The sequence below is a fragment of the Salvelinus alpinus genome, chromosome 20 (genome assembly GCF_045679555.1).
Source record: "Salvelinus alpinus chromosome 20, SLU_Salpinus.1, whole genome shotgun sequence".
In the NCBI taxonomy this organism is placed as follows: domain Eukaryota; kingdom Metazoa; phylum Chordata; class Actinopteri; order Salmoniformes; family Salmonidae; genus Salvelinus; species Salvelinus alpinus.
This window is the reverse complement of record NC_092105.1, coordinates 40,237,381-40,251,618: the sequence shown is the minus strand read 5'-3', so window position 1 is coordinate 40,251,618 and position 14,238 is coordinate 40,237,381. Positions and strand designations below refer to the sequence as shown.

The 14,238-nt window shown below is 41.0% G+C and overlaps 1 protein-coding gene across 1 annotated transcript; it reads left to right on the top strand.

The window, feature by feature from the left end:
• The first annotated feature begins 3,116 nt into the window (after positions 1-3,116).
• Positions 3,117-13,192, top strand: hat1 (histone acetyltransferase 1). Its single transcript, XM_071355777.1, has 11 exons — positions 3,117-3,230; positions 3,859-3,930; positions 4,114-4,189; positions 4,361-4,481; positions 7,824-8,003; positions 8,174-8,295; positions 8,875-8,979; positions 9,422-9,528; positions 10,406-10,557; positions 11,048-11,164; positions 12,627-13,192. Exons 1-11 carry the CDS (start codon positions 3,206-3,208, stop codon positions 12,792-12,794), a joined length of 1,245 nt encoding a protein of 414 aa, XP_071211878.1. The 5' UTR covers positions 3,117-3,205; the 3' UTR covers positions 12,795-13,192.
• The last annotated feature ends 1,046 nt before the right edge of the window (positions 13,193-14,238 follow it).

The following is a 14,238-nucleotide window of genomic DNA, read 5'->3' as shown; positions in this document are numbered from 1 at the left end:
ACACTTTTGAAGACCTAAAACATACAGTTGGAGTCATCAATGCCAAACCCTGATGAATCTGGTAATGCAATGAGAGTATGAGAATGACATAGGGCGCAACGACTCTGCATTGGCTACAATATAATAAAATCATTACTGCAGAGAGTAATCGGTTGCTTGTCTCTGAAGTTTCGATGTTTGAAAAAGCAATAACACAGGACTCGTATACAGTTGAATATCAGCCCTGCCAGCAGCAACAGTCGCCTTTGCCATTATCATTACTGAACCGGCTACTCGACCTTCACAGCAATAAACTTGTTATATTTTTTAAGTAGCTGAATTACCTTCCATTAGATCAGTAAACGACACGCTGTAACAAGGTAAACATAACTCAATTCTCTCTCCATATATGCTTCCGCATCAATAAGCTTAAGTTCTCATTCAATAGAAATAAACAACTTAAATACAGGTAATACTCATTTCTGATAAGAAATATTGGCAGAGTCTTTTTTTAAATTGTTTTTTAATATTGGCAGAGTCACCTTGACTGCCATGCTGGGTGTGACGTCACGTTGACTAACAGCGCAGGCGGTTGGCTACTGTAACTTTTGATTCTGGGATAACAGCATGACAATATTGAAGAAGACCTAAATAACCATGTCTTTTAGGATGTCTTTTAAGCGTCGTGCAATGGGAGTAGGCTAGCTGTCAGCAGAGTCTGGCATGGTTCCTGTGGTCATGTAAGGACATGATGCACTACTGTGTGGGCTATCTGAACCTGCAGATACCGTATTTTATAGCATGCATGCTCAACTAAAACAAATCATCAGATTACTAGGCTACACTAGCTGTGCGCAAAGTGTAAGGTGACCACTGTGTGAAAACCTCTACAATTTATGCTGTCCAAAAGTATTATACCTTTTCTATCATCTTATTGAAATGTGAGCTCCAGTGAGGTGCACAAGGGTCAAATGTTGCATTACTACCCATGTCCACCCAGTATCCAGGGACTATTATAGGGGATGAATAAAAAATTATTTTAAGGATTTTGTGCACTTGGAATCTGAAATGTCATGAATAAATACAATTGAGAAGGCAACTGTCTGGCTTGTTTTCTCTTTGGTTCCAATACTTGATTTCTCATAAAACCATCCACGGCTTTTTTTTATTGCATAAGAACATACTTTATTATCTGCTTTGTGAAGAAGCTTTGTATGATAATGTTCTGTTACCACAATGATACAAAATCTATAAAGCTTAAAAGAGAAACACAGTCTACCCACAAACGCAAATAGGCTGCAACAAATCACATCAACATTTATTGGTTGCATACACAGTTTAGCGGATGTTATAACGGGTGCAGCAAAATACTTGTGTTACTAGCGTGCAGTAAAATGTCAAACAAGTACATAAATAATAAATATTCAAAAACTAGAAAAAATAAATCAAGAATGTCAAAACAAATCCAATTAACAACCCAAATAGCACTGTATCAGTAATCCAAATACAATTTCTGCTAATATATACACCAACAATATATAGTAAGAAGGAAATATACGGCAGTAGATATATTACAGTGAGCTATATCAAGAATCCGGCGTATAAATAAACAGTGTAACAAAAATGCAATGTACAGTAGTAGATATATTAGAATGAGCTATGTGAAGATATGAATACACCGTGTGAAAAACTGTATAAAAGAAATGGGAAGTGTCCATTGCTTAATGCCTCTGTACATGGGACAGCAGCAGTGGCTGAGTATGGGCGTATGCATGTGGGTGAATGTATATGTGAGTACAGGAGTCGGATTGGGTGTGTGTATGTGTGTGTGTGTGTGTGTGTGTGTGTGTGTGTGTGTGTGTGTGTGTGTGTGTGTGTGTGTGTGTGTGTGTGTGTGTGTGTGTGTGTGTGTGTGTGTGTGTGTGTGTGTGTGTGTGTGTGTGTGTGTGTGTGTGTGTGTGTGTGTGTGTGTGTGTGTGTGTGTGTGCGCGCGTTTGCGTGTGTGTGTGAGCTTGTGTGGGTGTGCGTGTGCATGCGTGAGCTTGTGTGGGTGATTTGTGAGTCTATATTTGTCTCTTACTATAGGAGATTGTGTGATGGTTGTTCAACAGTCAAATGGCCTGGAGATAGGAGCTGTTTTTCAGTCTTTCAGTCTTTCATCAACAGACACAAACAAGTTACACATTACACATTGCACAAATTCTAGACAAAAGTTCAGGAAAGGCAATTCTGGTTCCACCAGAAATATTTCATAAAGGTCAGAGATCAAGCTGCATGTATTGCCTCCATACTGACACCCTAACACATAGCAAGAGAGTAAAAGGCGTTGTTGCAGGAAAGGGATAATCTAGTGCTGTCAGAGTAGTAGGTAGGGGTAAAATTATAGTGGCTTAAACATGACTGTGTGGGTCAGTCATTGGTGCTTCTGGAGGACAGAATTGCCATGGCAGGGATGATAGCACAGCATTACCACAGTTCAGTGTTCAGCCATGCACTCTCCCCCAGAGAGGCCGTTTATTTTATTGAGCTATCACTGTACTGTAATCCACTTTTTGAAAGACAATTTTCAAGGTTCAAATTCTTCATTTAAGTCTGCGGTGGACTGTCATAATGGGACATTTAAAGGGTCAATTTTGTTTACCACAACATAGTGTGCTTCCCTCTTGGAGTTCTAAGGCTATTTCGTGACAGTACACTTTATGTTTTTTTTCTCTTTGTGGGAGTACTATAAAAGGTAAATCACAGAGGAATTTTAAAATCTTATTTAAACTTTTAGTGTGTGTGAGGAGGTTGGTCGTTTGGAAATCAAATAAACAACAATAGTTAATAGTTCGTGTTAAATTGTGGGGGGAAATGAAGTTGTATATTTTAAAAGGATTCACATTTTTAGCCTACCAGTAGCTTATGTAAAATAAAAAATAAAAAAAAGATTAGAATATCATAGAATAGAACACCAGCACAGGTACAGCATCAAATCCTCTCATCAGTAAAATAATACCTTGTACACGTGTACAGAGAAGTGTTCTATTTTTTCCATCGATTGGTGATGCGCAATCGTTTGTGGTTAAACTGTAGCACCCGCTGGAAGGGTATGCTAAAAAATCGATGGAGAGCGCGATGATAAAATATAGGGATTTCTTCCGCATACACCAGATGCGGCGGAAATACGTAGGCAAACAGGAAGTTCTTGGTGCGTATTTTCCGCGGGCCTTTGACGACAACAGAGATGCAACAGTGTACAGAAATGGCGGGTAAGTAATAGCTACATCAATTACGTTATATAAATGATTTAAATGGACAAAACCTGTCTAATGGTTTGTATTACAAGTTGTATGACAGCTGTGCTTACCTCGTTGAGTTTTCGAGGGCGTGGTATGTTGCTGTCACAGGCAATCCAGATGGCAAACAAACAAGCTAGCTAGGCAGCTAACTGTTAGCCATAGCCAGAGGCTCTGGCCCTAGCTAGCCAGCTTGCTGAGTCAGTGATGATGGTGTGGCTATTCACAAGCTAGCCAGATCATGAATGTAGAACTGCATCATATATAGAAGAATATATTTGACTGCATGTTAGCAATAGCTTGTAACTAACTGGTGTGCAAATTACGCTAGCTAGCGACTGACTGTGTTGTGCAATGCTTCACCATGGTGTGTTTATTGTCGCTTCAATAGCTCAATGTTCAATGCAGGTGGATTAACTAGCTAGCTATGCAGCGCCAGTGGCTGGCAAGCTAGCTATCTAGCTAACTTTGTAAACAAGAATAGGCCTGCTATCTATTGCCTTGCTTTACTGCTAACTAGCAAACTTACCACTTGGTGTTCAAATCAGAATGGAGATTGATGCAAATGTAGACGCTAGAAATGGTTTGTTTTGATCCGTAGGGATGAACCCAATGGAGAAGAAGTTGGCAGAATATAAGTGTGACACCAACGAAGCAATCAGCTTAAAACTAGGTTTGTTTCATTCATCTACTTATTTAGCTTTGTTGATGTTGAGAGAAAGTAGCTACTTTCGCTGGAATGTGTAGTTTGGTAGATTACACATTGAGTGTTTCATATTCATAATGCAATATTTTATGTTGACTGGTTATTGACAACACCCTCTAACTCAGAATTAACAACACCTATTTATCTCAGTCCGTTTCGCAGATGATTTGGAGGATGAAAGCACGACATTCCATCCAGAGTACAGCCACCAGCTTTATGGTGATGAGTGAGTATCAAACCTGATTCAACCCTGAGGTCTGTGTGAATATCAAACCTGAGGTCTGTGTGAATGTCATCTGCATGTGAATTCTGCACCTGTGTTCTGGTTGCATGACTAAACCGTTAATAACAGGATTATGTGAATGCTAACATATTTATTCACTTTTTTTTCTCTCAGCGAGGTGGCTTTTGGATACAAAGGCCTTCAGATTCAGCTGTACTACAGTGCTGGGAACCTGAGCACCCTCTTCAAAGTGAAATACTCAGCCAGAGTCACAGAAAAGTTTGACTGTGTAGAGGTAAGAGTTGTTTGAAATGATGCCCTTTGTTACTTATGCCAAGTGCGGTGACACTGACTCCATTACCTAAAAAAGAGATGTCCTGTCAAACTATAGGCATTCAGAGATGGGGCCCCATCATATTGTGAATAAGGTTTTCTCGACCACATGACTTGACCAGGGAAAACTCTGGGTCTTGGTGATGATAGACTATAGTTTTTCCTGGTCAGGTGACTAACCACCCTCAGTACCCTTCTAGTATCTTCTCTTCTGAAACTTGTCCAGTTTCCCAGCCTGCTTTAGTTTAGCTGTTTTGTGAGCCTTTTCGTTGGGTTGCTTTGTGCATGTTTCTGTGGGCCTTCTGGAGTGATCCAGAACCTCACTCTTAGTGGTGGTATTATGCAGCAGATAAGAGATCTCATGTTTTGTCAGACCACTCCCAGTCTATCATAGGCCACATGGGCCATTGGTACACTAATCCTATCCCTCCCTCCCTAAAGGAAAGGATCAGAGTTGGATCTGGGGGGGGTGTTGGCTCAGCCATTGATTTGAGTGGTTCTGTGATAGGCTGCAGGAAATGGAATATATCCTGTTAGGGTGTGTTTCCCATAAGTGTGTTTTTATCAGGAGGGAGATCACTGAAGGACTTGGTGCATAGAATGAACTCCAACTACAGTTCGGAACCTCTGCCAAAGTCTTCTTGGTCATCAGCTATTCTGTATAAAGTAATGGCCAATAACCCTTCACTGGCTTTACACACAGCATTGATGTAATTGCTGCAGTAACATTGCATTAACATATTGTAATTTAGTCATTGTATGGAGTTGGCTGATTTTCATTATTACACAATATCAAGAAGACAATGTTGTTAACTTATATAATTACAGCATTTCTACATTTCTAGGTGTAACGTTTTTTTATTTTTTACTTTTTATTTAACCAGTCAAGTCAGTTAAGGACAAACTGTCACCTAACCCGGATGACCCGTGAAATGCATTGACACACATTGACGTGTGAAATGCATTGACAGTAGTAGCATTCTATATAAGAAAAGCAGTGGCAATATCCTATTTTTAGACACCGATCAGTTATCAGTGCAAATGTTTTTCTTATCTACCTTTTTTCCTTAGTAGTTTTCTTATTTCAGTATATCCAAAACTGTCTATACTGTTCCAAATACTAAACAGTACTCGGAAGTAAAAGCAAGGCTGAATAATTTCTGATGATAAAGGCCAGGCCAGCGTTGACCCACGAGTGTCCACCTCGTTAAGGGTTTAGTGCAGCTGGTGTGAGGTAGAGAGTTAGGGAGCAGTAGAGTTCAGGCTGCATCTGAAGTGCTTGTCTGTGAGTGCGTGCTCACTGTGGCTGGGTGTAGTGCAGCTGGTGGGAGTTGGAGAGGATGGGTGCTGTGGGACAGAGTTCAGCATGCAGCTGCTACTCCAATGGAAGACTTGTCAGAGATCACCTTAACTCTAAACCAGCCAAATGCTATAATGATGGACTCCACACAGTCAAACATCATTTTCGTTCTCAGTCATTGTTTCATACTGGGCATCAATAGTGAAGCTCTGGAGAGAAAAATTAATCAGTTGGTGTCTGTTAGCCTAGATGTAAAATGTATAGGTAACACGTACAAATGTCTGGTCAGGGTTTTTATGGCCATATGTAGATTATGTTTGAGGCCGACGTCATTGGCAATGATTATTTTGAATGGAAAAGAATCCAACAAAAGGTAATTTGTTAGATCTATAACTTTTCTCAAAGCTTCTCTCTAAGCAGAAAGCGAGGAGGAAAAAAACGTTTAAAAGTTCGTTAGCAAAATAGTTAGTGCCTCTCTGGGCCCCGAGTGTGATCTAATTTAATGTATTTCCTCTTTAGCGACACGTATAAGGGTGAAGTCCAAGAATTGTTTAAAAGAAAATCTATATATAGAACACTAAATCGGATCACGTTATCAGCCTTTTTACCTCCAACATGTTGACTACTCTAAATAAGATGTGTACACATGGTCAATTATATCCCGGCGATAAAAGGCTTTCAGATTAAACAAAATGTTCTAAAGATGCGTTGTTACGTCATCTATACCAAACTATGGCTTCTTTTATGCAGGATTGTGTAATTTAATATCTAGTATATAGGAGAGTGCCTTGGACAATATGACTTGTTTGTCCATGGTCTTTTTATTTCAGCTCCTTGTTCTTGAGAAATGCAGTTGCCACTTCACCATTGTAATTGTTCATTCAGCTGCAGGTGCATTACTTCCAGTTGGATATTAGCTGATGTCTGAAAGGAGAGGAATTAGCACTGTGTTCTATTTGCCTTTTGTAGTGCATTTTGTTCAGGCCTTCTTAATTTCCCTGTTTTCAATGGCGAGCAGCAAGGGTCTCTGTACAGAAGTAATACCCATCACGTATGTAAATGGTGTGAAAGGGCTGCTTAGCAAGTTAATACAAGGTGTTCTCATGTCAATCCTTGTGGAAATGGATACAATGCAAACATCACAGCTGAACCAAGCTCACATTCTAGTGAGTAAAAAGTCCAGGGGGAGGGGCCCTTTGTCTGCCAGGCTCTTTGAAACGTGGGGGCAAATTCATTTGATTGAGTTTGTCAGGATTAGAGGAAAGGCCTCTATTATGGATGCCCAAGGCTTTTTTAAGTTGAGATCAATTCATTACATTTTATTGCCCAGTGAGAAGCAGAAATACGTTATTGTGGGGACTTCATAAAATATTCATGGTTTAACATAAGTAGTAAATTTATTCAATTAAGTGCTCTTTCACCAAGGGGTTGGGGGGGGGGTGCTTGTCTCTGCTCAGCTGACAATCTTAATTGCCTAATGGTTCTCCTTTTTGTGGCACAAAATATGTATTCTTCCACTTTAATTCCTTGTGTTCTCTGTCAATCAGGGCTGGAGCATAGCCTAATTACAGAACAATAGGACCTTGTTTTTTTTAGGTCTTGTTAGTGATTACATATGGAAGAGGAAAATGGAAAAATGTCCACACACTTCCTGATTATTGTCTAGTCTATAGTATAGTTGGTATAAAAAAAATGTAATAAAAACCTTGGCCATTTTTTTGTTATCGATATGATGACACTATATCAAAGAACAAACACATTGTACTCTGGGGAAACGACTGTTATAAAGACCTATGCTAAATGTTGAAGAAATGGGGTTATTTCAAATGTATGTTGGAAGGTGATAAGATTGTAAATGACCTCCCTAGCAAAAACGTATCTTGTTGGTAATCACACTTTTGAACAGAAATGGAGCAATGCATATAAAATACCAGGCTACTTTTCCATATACAAGATGCTGTGATTTTGTTGTTCTACTAAACCCTCTTTCTTTCCTTCCTGCAGCCTGATGATGTTGAAGGGAAGATCCGGGAGATCATCCCCGCTGGGTTCAGCTGCAACACGGACGACTTCACCTCATTGTTGGAGAAGGAGACCAACTTCAAACCCTTCGGCACCCTGCTTCACACATACAATGTCCACAATGTGGAGGAGGGAGAAGACTTTACCTACCAGATTCACAAGGTTCACATGCTAGTCCTTGCTCTTACAATATACAAAAACATTAGGTTGTTGTACAGGCCAACAGATATTAGTGCTTTCCATGCCTACTGTACGACTTGCAGATTATTTCAGTGTTTATTTATCATGACTTTGATTGTCCTTGTACCTTCTCCATGTGTTGTGTTCCCTAGGTGGACGTGTCGTGCCCGGGATTCCGAGAGTACCACAAACGCCTGCAGACCTTCCTCATGTGGTTCATTGAGACGGCCAGCTTCATCGATGTGGACGACGATCGTTGGGACTTCTTTCTCGTGTGAGTGTTCGCCCTCCTTAGCCAATGTCACTCTCCCTCGAACCCTTCGTTGTCTCGTTGAGAAACAATGGGCTCCTTTTTGAGGCGCTCGCCACCAATTTATCCAACCAGTTTGATTTATATTTTCCCTGGCCATTTGAGAATTCTTGATCTGGCAAGAGTCGCCTTTGTGTTCAAACCTCTTTTGTAAAAAAAATTAATGTAAATGTTTTGGGGCAAGAGCTGAATTGAACACTGTTGTCTTTTGAAACACTGAAGGACATTTAAAACAGTAAAAAGAGCCTCTGCCAGTGTTTTCTTTAACCAACCAACTATTAAGACTGACAATGGGCAAATGGACTGAAGTGATGTGGAGGGCCTCGATTTCCCCCGTCTAGCCCCTTCTCCTCTTCTAAATTGCAGTCCTCCAATTAAGTGCATAATGTATTCCGGTTGCAGCAGGTGTACGGATCGGGACGGCCTGGCTGCTCCAGCATGTGGACACTGAAAAAGGGCACCCCGAGAATGGAGAGGAGAAAATGGCCACGGCCTGGGAGTGTGCCTGGAATTGACCCGCTTGTCTTTGTGTTTTATCTGCAGATTTGAGAAGTACAATAAGGATGGGGAGACGCTCTTCGCAACTGTTGGCTACATGACAGTTTATAATTACTATGTGTATCCAGACAAAACCCGACCACGTGTGAGGTAATTGCTAGGGGCGCACGTGCCTTCCCATTCTTTTGTACCAAAAACCAGAGGAAAATTATACATTTCGGTCTCCCTTGTCCTACAAAAAATCCCAAATTACTGGCTTATGTATCCAACCAAATGATCAGTGTCTTGGGGGGGGGGCTTTTGGCTGTAAATAAGCATTTGGATTGATGGACATGATAACAATTTGTTACGTTTCTTATAATCAAGTGAAAAATTGCTCCCTCAATTTTCGCTTAATTAGTACATCATTCTGTCAAGTGTTTATTTTTTTTATTTTTTTTCATTCAGTCTTTAACAGTGGTCATGTTTCAATTTTAATCACGTTTACAAGGTTTTTCCATGTATATGAAGTGAAAAAGGGATAGGTTTGAGAGGTCTGTGAAGCTGTTCTTTCATGTCTTTGTGTATGTTGACCTGGTGTCCTTCTGAACAGCCAAATGCTGATCCTGCCGCCGTTCCAAGGAGAGGGTCATGGAGCCCAGCTGCTAGAGGCAGTGCACATGTTCTACTGCAATCTGCACAAAGTACAGGACATTACAGGTGTGTGTGTGTGTGTTAACCTAATTGTGTTACTTACATTATCTTATGTTTCAATTTGGGGAGGAGGCTATAACTGTGCTAGTTTCACACATACAATTACATGCATGTATTTGCATAGTATAAAATACAAAGCAGTTGCACACCAATATACTGAACAAAAATATAAATGCCACAATTTCAAAGTTTTGACTGAGTTATATTAGGCCCTAATCTATGGATTTCATATGACTGGGAATTGAGATATGCACCTGGTCAAATATACATACATATGTATATTACATACATATGAAATATACATATTTCAGCTCATGAAACATGGGACCAACACTTTACATGTTGTGTTTTTGTTCAGTGTAATTGCTTTGCATAGGCAAATGAAATTAATAACAGAAGCACCTCAGCCCCCCCTGTCCAGAGGAGCACCCAAATTTTTCTTGTCTATTTTTCCCTCTACTTTGAATGGGGAGATAGAGGGACAACTCCTGCTAGAAGGAGCTCTTGTTCCATGTGGTTTTAAATCCTTTCCATGTTGCTCTGCACTGAATTCTTTCAAAAAACCCAGTGGAAGCTAGAGATATGTAAATTTGAGCAGGTTTAGCAGTACTGGGCTTGTTAAATGCAGCCACAATCATAGTCTGACAATGGTGTAATTATTTGCCTGTGTCCTGAGTCAGTGGGACTTGAATATAAGCCCTTATTAAAAACTGTAGCCTTGGATGTGTTGGTGTGGTAATGTGAACCGTTTAAAAATGTATATATTGAATATACCTAACATTTGATGTAATTGTATGTGATATACACTGAACTGAAATATTAATGCAACGTGTGTGTTAAATGGAATCCCAAGCTTGTTTAATTATCGTCTTGTTCTTTTCAGCTGAAGACCCCTCAGAGAATTATGTGAAGCTGAGAGACTACGTTCTGGTCAAGCTTTGCCAAACACTGCCATCATTCTCCACAGACAAGCTTCCCTTGGGCTTCAGTGACGACATGGCCACAGAGGCCAGGGAGAAATTTAAGATCAACAAGGTCAACAGCAACTTCATCCACCGAGCCCAGAGGAGGATATGTTTGATTACTGCACTTTCTGAGGATAACAAGGCTTTTTTTTTTTACTTTCACAAAACCATTAATGGACAAATTCAGTCATTAACCCATGGCTCTCCATTCCTAGAGGGGAAAATGTACCATTCCATTTAAACCAGTGGGCACTCACTTCAAAAGTGGCCCCTGCTTGATTTCTCTTACTGCACTTAGTCCCAATTTATTTTACTAGTTTCCTGTGTCCCCCTTGCATGTAGATGATTATCACAGCTTTCTACCCATGATGTGGAAAGACCAAATGCTTGTTTCTAACTCTGCCTCGGCTCTTATGTGAAGCTCGAGGCACTGTTGTTGTACCAGGAGGTCCTTAATAGCTCTACTAAGGAATGGTTCAGTCTTTTCTAGATGATCGTGGAGACCGACTACGGTTTCTTTTAAAGGCAGTAATAGCCCTGTCCTGTTTTTGCGCCTACAGAAACACGCACGACGAGTGTACGAAATCCTGCGTCTGAGGGTGACGGACATGAGCGATGAGACGAAAGCAAGAGATTACCGTCTGGAAGTCAAAAAGAGGCTATTTGCCCCGACCAAGGTACGTTTTATAAGAGAGGACCGCAGCTTCTCCAGTGAAATGCATTCCCTCCAGCAGTGTTCGCCTTGGACTTTAGTTTCTAGTCCAATGGAGTTAGCAGGTTGTCTGTACAGTGTAATGCTAACGGCTGTGTAATTCCCTGTGGGCTTCATCAGTGGTTAATGGCTGTTAGTCACACTATTTAACCAGGATCAATCAAGTTGATTTGATAATTGATTATACAGCGCTTCTCCAAGTGCTTAGTGTTTGACAACTTATGACTTTACATACATGGTTTAGAAAGGGCGGAGAACGAGGCCAAAAATATGACATGCACTTTATCCGCTTAGAGCTACTTCGGCTGTGTTTAGACAGGCACCCCAATTCTGATTTTTATTTTTTAACTAATTGGTCTTATAACCAATCAGATCAGCTTTGTAAAAGATCTAATGTGAAATGTTCTAATGTGATTGGTCAAAACACTAATTAGTGGGAAAAGATCAGAATTGGACTGCCTGTCAAGATGTAGTCTTGTTACTTATGTTGCATGACTTTATCCAGCATCAGGAGAACGATTATTCCCAAGTTGCAGGAAAATGTCTGGAGTACCAAAGGCTTATTATATGATATACAATGGAGCACGGCAGGAGTCCATGGTAGTGTTACCCCAGGATTCAGTTCCATTCAGGGCAGTTTCATTATGCAGGATTTGCATGTCATTGAAGGGGGGGGGTGTAATTTAGGTGGAAGTAGGTTGCTGACATCACACATTCAAGCAGTTAGAGAAGCTGCTTGCCAAATGGCACATGTTTCATATCAGCACTGTTACTGTGCTTTTGAAATCTGATTTAAACAAACTGTAACTCATTTTGTATTGACAGGATAACATTGATTTACCTATTATGCATGTTCCATGACATGTAATTGTTGAGTGTCTTATTGAAACCCAGCATAGCAACCGTTAGAGGATTGCTGTCAGCAGTGTAACCGCACATCTTGGGCAAAAGGCCAATGAGGAAGAAAGTGTGGCGGGAAAAGGAAGTAGAAATTCCTTTGTAGACTGTGGAGTGGAGAGATCTGGTGGCCAGATGCAGCAGGGAGTTCCTGTGGAGGTTTGGTTTGTAGCGAGCCCATCTCTCATTGAATGTGTGGAGGATTACACGTTTCTGCTCACCTCTTGCTTCTCTTATCCCCCATTCCCCAGAGAGAGAGGGTGTGTGCCCGCCCGTGTGTGTACACATGCTTTTTGTTGTTGTTGCAACGTCCCCAAAATACACGAATGAGGAATCTTGGTCCATGTCCAGAATCTGTCAGCACTCATGCAGACTCGATTACAGAATAATGTTCTCTCCCCCCCCCCCAAAAAACATGGTTAACACAAGCTAATTATACAAAGTCTTGGGGGGGGGGGGGGTGGAGTGGCCAATGGATTTCACACACACGCTGTGCATTAACCAGCGGATTTTCTTGTGTGTGTACTTAGAAAAACCAGCGGGAGATGACCAAGATGATGAAGTGTCTGCGGCCAGAGGAGCTGGCATCCCACATCAGTCAGATGGACACGGCGCTGCAACAGGAGGAGCTGGAGAAGAGCTACCAGGAACTGCTGGCCGAGTACAGGAGAGTCATCGAGAGGCTAGCACAGGCCTGATCCAGGGGGCCTAATGTCAGCCCTGCCTACCCACTGTAACACAACCCCCCCACCCTGGCCCCTTCTCCTACCCTTCCTCCTCCTTTCCACTGGTGGTCCTAGATGTACAGTAGAGGTGGAGCTGTGCGGTGCAGCTGGCTGGCTGCCTGGGGAAGGCCCACTCTGTGTCCCATGTGTGTAATCACGCTGTGTGAGCTTTAGTGATTTGGCAATCATTCACAGGTGATAGGAACACCATTCCGTACGGTCTGGCTGGGCAGAACATGCCTCCTTTTCATATAGAGAATAAGGGAGAAAGGTATTTTTTTTTTTCAATATCTGTCTAGCTTTTTCCTGAAGACATGTTGGTTTTGAAGCACTTCATACTGAAATAAATGTTTTTTTGTACATTGATCAAACTGAGTTGTCCTCTTTATTGACTCTATTCTAAAGTGTAATTTAAGATTCACATGTTTTATAGTTGTTGGGGTAATGTATTACATGCAATAATTATTGCTCTGTGATCATTTTCCCGGTAGCTACTATTGTACTGTTAAAATAATTATTGTTGAGAAAAATTGGTAAACTACAGTATTTTATTTAATGCCTTCCTACTGTTAACTGTGTCCTGATTGTACCAGATACATTGTACTTTTAAGCACAGTGGATTTCAACTGGACTGAATATGCATTTATACAATATCAGTTACTCTATTTAGTCTAATCAATTTACAGATGTAATTTTGTTCAGGCACCCTCTTGTGGCTAATGCAACTTCTGATTGCCCTTTATGCTGAGTGTTGGTCTAATGAGCGTTATGGTTTTCAATTTAAAACCTCTTTGCCTCTGCATTGCCCACTTGTCCAAAGCGCTGTGATGAATAGCCATCTATGCATACTTTCACACATTGTTGCTGAATCAAGGTCTCCAGGTTAATTTTCATTTTTTCCCTCCACTTCAGTTGTAAGAAGTAAAACCTCTTAATACTTGACCAGCTCTGATTTAAATTGACTCCACTCGTGGCCACCAGGGGTGTCATTTCACTATTGGAGACCAGAGCATGTATTTTTCTGTAATGTGACTACGGTGTACAAAATATTAAGAACACCTTCCTAGCATGGACTCTACAAGGTGTCAAATGTTCCACAGGGATACTGGCACATGTTGACTCCAATGCGTCCCATAGTTCTTTGGGTGGTGGATCATTCTTGATACACACCCAGAAACTATACTGTGAAAAACCCAGCAGGGTTGCAGTTCTTGACACAAACCGATGCGCCTGGCACCTACTACCACACCCAGTTCAAATGCACTTCAATCTTTTGTCTTGACCATTCACCCTCTGAATGGCACACATACACAATCCATGTCTCAAGGCTTAAATGTCACATCTCAGCTATACTAATTGAAGTGGATTTAACAGGTGACAATAAGGGATCGTAGCTTTCACCTGGTCAGTGTCATGG

Bases quoted from the DNA above. Each gene is read 5' to 3' on its own strand.
- hat1 (XM_071355777.1), top strand. From the start codon at position 3,206: ATGCAACAGTGTACAGAAATGGCGG. The intron at 8,296-8,874 runs GTGAGTGTTCGC...TTTTATCTGCAG, and splicing joins CGTTGGGACTTCTTTCTCGT to ATTTGAGAAGTACAATAAGG. The intron at 10,558-11,047 runs GTCAACAGCAAC...TTGCGCCTACAG, and splicing joins AGAAATTTAAGATCAACAAG to AAACACGCACGACGAGTGTA.